The sequence below is a fragment of the Lolium perenne genome, chromosome 6 (genome assembly GCF_019359855.2).
Source record: "Lolium perenne isolate Kyuss_39 chromosome 6, Kyuss_2.0, whole genome shotgun sequence".
Lineage (NCBI taxonomy): Eukaryota > Viridiplantae > Streptophyta > Magnoliopsida > Poales > Poaceae > Lolium > Lolium perenne.
This window is the reverse complement of record NC_067249.2, coordinates 172,154,756-172,159,500: the sequence shown is the minus strand read 5'-3', so window position 1 is coordinate 172,159,500 and position 4,745 is coordinate 172,154,756. Positions and strand designations below refer to the sequence as shown.

Here is a 4,745-nt window from a genome sequence, read left to right as displayed (position 1 = left end):
GAAAGTACGTGTGATTTAGTTTGTGGGTTTATGTAGGGTCTTCGGTCTTGGGTACGTGCACTGATTGAGAAAGACTGTCGACTTTGATGTGCGACGTACGCCTGTTCTTCATCGAAGAATCAGGCGTGTTACGCCCTTATCTTGGTTTGATTTTTAAATGGAGAAATAATATCCTTTTGAAGCAAAAAGAACGAAAAAACACACGAATAAAAAAAGGGATTTATGAGAGGTGCGGGGACGCCACGCTCCGGCATTGTCTCCACTCACTCAGTCCGTCGGCAAACCAGCAAGCAGCGAGAGCGGACACCGCCCGCCGCACAGGGAAGAGGAAGAGGAGGAGAAGAATCGAGGGGGAGGGAAGGGGAAGGCCCGGAGGCGATGGGGCTGGGCGTGAGGGCGGCGCCGTTCACGTACGTGGCGCACGCGCTGGCCGTGGCGGCCGCCGCCATGGTGCTGTTCTGGTGCGTCCACTTCCGCGGCGGCCTCGCCCTCGAGGCCACCAACAAGAACCTCATCTTCAACGTGAGTACCACTACCTGTCCCCTCCTTCTCTGGTTCGTCTGACCTCCTGGATCGGAAGGGAAGGGAGGCGGCCAATTTTGGATTCCGCCGTTCTGTTTTGTGTTCCCTAAAATGGAAAAGAACTGGTGAAATCGCATCTTGTGGGAAGTGGGGGCAGGTAGCCTAGCTTCATGGCAAGGAAGGAAGCCAGAAGATTTGACCGTCGGTGTGCTAATTTCTAATATCGGTTCCATGAAGATTAAATGATGCCTAATCCTAGTCATATGAACCATTTAGTTAGTTACTTAGTTATGAACTTATGATAAGAAAAATTTATCTTTGCTTTGTATATCGATAGTCAAGAAATTTTCAAGCCAATCTGTTTGACCACACAACTAATTAATACGAATCGTTCCCTTAAGCTTGATGATAAGCTCGCAGAGCATGTTGATTTGATCATTTTTTTTTTTGATAAAGGGAATATATTAATATCAAAAGATACCAATTACATCCAGCCTCTGCAACAACGCCCCACCCTAATGGCAGTACGGATGCACACAGCCAAAAAAGAGAAAAGAAAACTAAGAAATAAAAGTCTCGCTACAGCCTTCTAGACCTAGCAACAACAATACAACCACCACCGTGACAACACCAGACTCTTCAAAAGCGACGCCTCCAAGAAGGAAACAGTGCACCAGCGCCGTCGTCGCCCGACCAAAGGTCTTAGGATTTCTCCCTGAATATAGTCTCCACTCTCAAAAAAATGCCTCCAACAAGAACATTGCCAGGCACAACCAGTTAAGGCCAGACCTTGGGTTTTCACCCTGAGAGGTAAGACTCCGAACTTCCCCTGTGCTGCCGCCCCCACATGCATACCACTGCTGCAAGCCTGGAACGCCAAGAATATCCCTCAGCATCACGTTGACTCGAACCTCCTTTAGTCAGTCCACCAATCCGACCTTCATGATATTCCTTCTTCTGACTTCACCATGGACTAAAAAGTCACCAGATGTCAAACACAGAATATAGCTTCGCGGCGCTCCCTCCGGAACCAAACGGTCGGAATAAAAACATGGGTGCGCGCGACCGAATACCACCCGATCCAGCAAACTGCAGGCAAAATATGCATTGTTCCATTCGCCAGCGGAGCTTTCCGGAACTCATCTCTCCAGCCAGATCAAAGCAAACTGACCTCCGGTAGATCTTCATCTTCGCTTGCGAGAAATCCGAGGACCGCCACCAAAAACAAAGCAAGACCAGCAGCCCCCACGCCGCCAGTCCCTCCTGCCGGATCACCAGGGAAGAAGACGGCGGCGCGGATCATGCGTACCACCGCTGAACCGTCAGGGGGCGGAGGCCGCCACCGCTCCACTGAATCCTCCATGGCTACCGACGGAGAGCATCAAGCCCCGGCCAAATAGCCGTGCTGCCCGGCTTCCTCCACCGGCGCTTCATCACCTCCCATGGAACGCCACCGTGGAAACCCTCTCCTCCCCCTCGTCGTCCGACGGAAGGGGCGCCGCCACCGCCGCCGTGGCCGAGGCCGGGGCCGGGGCTGTGGCCGGGCCGGGGCCGAAGCCGGGGCCAAGGCCAAGGCCGGCAGCAGCGGCGGCTGAGGTGTGGCGATCCGGGGGCGGCTGCTCGGAGCGGGGCGGGTAGATCCTCCGCCGCCGCCCGGGAGGGGCGGGAGAGGAGGAGGCGGCGGCTAGGTTAGATGGGTTTAGGACGAGCTAGCTATTCCATTCGAAGTACATGACCGTCTAAAAAAAAATGGGGAGAATTTAACTTCCCGGCCTCTGCACCAACCAGGGATGCACACAGCCATTTGGCGTGAGTACTAAGATTTTTAATCTTGGTTAAGATTAAAGCATAGTCCTCAAGATAAATTGCATGAGTACCAGGATCAACCTGGGCCTCAAGTATAAACAGGAACCTAAATTCGCACCCGTAAGGATTTGAACTCAGGGTTTGTACATCCACTTCCCCAACCAGTTGAGCTAGGCTCACTTCCCAATTCCTAAATGTAGATTTGATCATAACGTCCCAATTCCTAAATGCTACTGATTAATATCTCATTGATAAACGTGGCGCTTGGAACTATCCATAGGCTTGAGCTGTTCGCTGTGGTACTGAATGATGTCTTTATTTTCTTGGCCTGCGTTGACAAATGCATCAAAATAATTTGAAACGTGATTAAGGGCTGCGCTGATGCTCATCAATTTTGCACAAAAAGATAATGCTTGTAAATATATGTAAAAAATGACACCGACTTTCCAAATGGGGCTAGAAGCTCTTGTATTCTAAATGTCTACACGTTTCTGTTAGGATCACTAGCTAACTGCTCTCTAATGCACTTTAAATGTATAATTATTTATCGAAAAAATCTTTAAATATATAATCGGAGTGTTTGTGTCTGCCATACTGTATGTCTGTTTTAGTTTAAAAAATCTCTAGGTCGCTGAGTTTATTGTTGATGGAGATGTATTTCAAGGCACATGGTACTTTTAAACCCATAACCCCTTCTCTTTTGTTATCCCTAACTCCTGACATGGATTTCCAAAGACTCCCTCCATGACAGGTGCAGCTTCACAGTTATTTGTGTTCCTTGCTGTTTCTAACAATTTAGGATAATGAATTGATTTACATTTAGCAATTTTGAGAATATTTTCTAATGTTGGATATTACAGGTTCATCCTGTCCTTATGTTGATTGGCTATATTATTCTTGGCAGCGAAGGTAATGCTGAAAATTCCTCAACGTATCTGGCTCGTGATTTTGGTTTCGTAAGACTTTGTTCTTTTTGGCAGCTATAATGGTATACAAGGTTCTTCCTACATGGAACCATGATACAACTAAGTTGATCCATCTAATTCTCCATGCCATTGCGCTTGTGCTCGGTGTGGTTGGGATATACTGTGCTTTCAAATTTCACAATGAAAGTGGGATTGCCAACCTTTATAGTCTGCACTCTTGGCTTGGAATTGGAACAATTTCTCTATACGGTATTCAGGTAAGACCGTAAGACTTCCATAACATTGCAATTCTATTCGGCATGTGACTGCAAATGATTGTAGTTATTATGAATTGGCTAAAACATCTGACTCAAAATAGAACAGATAAACTATACTTTAAGCATTTAATAAAGTACGAATATCAGATTATTCTAAGTATGCATAGGGAAGACAATGTAAATTTTAAGGGAGTGACTATTTCTCAGTCGACTGTCGTTCTCAGTTAGATGATGTCATCAAATTTGTTGCAATTCATGTTGCAACTCATGACTAACATGAATCACGATGCAAATCTAATGCTGTAGGACTTGACTAAGCACGAAGTTAGTTCTCAGCTAGCTGAGAACTAACAAATCCCAAATTTTAATCAACTAAACATATGCTGTAGCATGCCATTTCTGAATAGTTTGGGCTACTTGACATCCGTTTAAAATGTGTTATCAGTGACCCATAAACTTCTTGCTTGTTTTTATGTTATTACTAATACAATGGCAGAAAAATGGGTTAGTTTAGAGCTTATGCATACCACAATTTCTGAACTAGGAAGTTGCATTATAGTTGAAATCTACCAAAGAATTAGACATAATGTTCTAATTGAGTGTTTACACTGTGCTCTTAATTTCCCTTATGTATCAGTGGATATTTGGATTTCTAGCCTTCTTTCTCCCTGGGGCTGCGCCAAATGTGAGGAGGGGTGCTCTTCCTTGGCACATATTACTTGGGATCTTTGTTTATATTTTAGCCTTGGCTACGGCAGAACTTGGGTTTCTGGAGAAGCTCACCTTCCTCCAAAGCTCAGGCCTCGACAAATACGGGCCAGAGGCATTTCTGGTGAACTTCACAGCATTGGTTGTTGTTCTATTTGGTGCTTCTGTTGTGGTAGCTGCTATTGCTCCAGCTCGCCTTGAAGAACCACAGGGTTACGCTCCAATCCCAGAAAACTAGTACGCTTGTGTGAAGTATTGCATGTACAGAAATTCAGAAAGTATGGTGTCAGCATAGTGCTGAGATACCAAGATCTCTTTGATTTAAAAAAGGGATGATATGGGTAGAAAATGCTGTGCATCTTCCTTGTATATACAAATACATACGAGTACGCATTGGTCTTCCATGCATTATGTGATAACTGGAATTCCTATGTAAGTAGCTGTTTTACGAACTACATTGTGTGATAACTGAAACTTCTATGTGAGCAGCTCTTTTACGAACTTCTGTTTGAGAAGTTATTGTTTA

At 45.5% G+C, this 4,745-nt stretch overlaps 1 protein-coding gene across 1 annotated transcript; it reads left to right on the top strand.

The window, feature by feature from the left end:
- Positions 1-252: 252 nt before the first annotated feature.
- LOC127306930 (probable ascorbate-specific transmembrane electron transporter 1) lies at positions 253-4,745 on the top strand. Its single transcript, XM_051337631.2, has 4 exons — positions 253-522; positions 3,189-3,237; positions 3,309-3,511; positions 4,149-4,745. The coding sequence occupies exons 1-4, from the start codon at positions 379-381 to the stop codon at positions 4,455-4,457; spliced, it is 705 nt and encodes a 234-aa protein (XP_051193591.1). The 5' UTR covers positions 253-378; the 3' UTR covers positions 4,458-4,745.

Coding starts and splice junctions, on each gene's coding strand:
- LOC127306930 (XM_051337631.2), top strand. CDS start 379: ATGGGGCTGGGCGTGAGGGCGGCGCCGTTCACGTACGTGGCGCACGCG. Junction 3,238..3,308: donor TATTATTCTTGGCAGCGAAG/GTAATGCTGAAA, acceptor TCTTTTTGGCAG/CTATAATGGTATACAAGGTT. Junction 3,512..4,148: donor TTTCTCTATACGGTATTCAG/GTAAGACCGTAA, acceptor CTTATGTATCAG/TGGATATTTGGATTTCTAGC.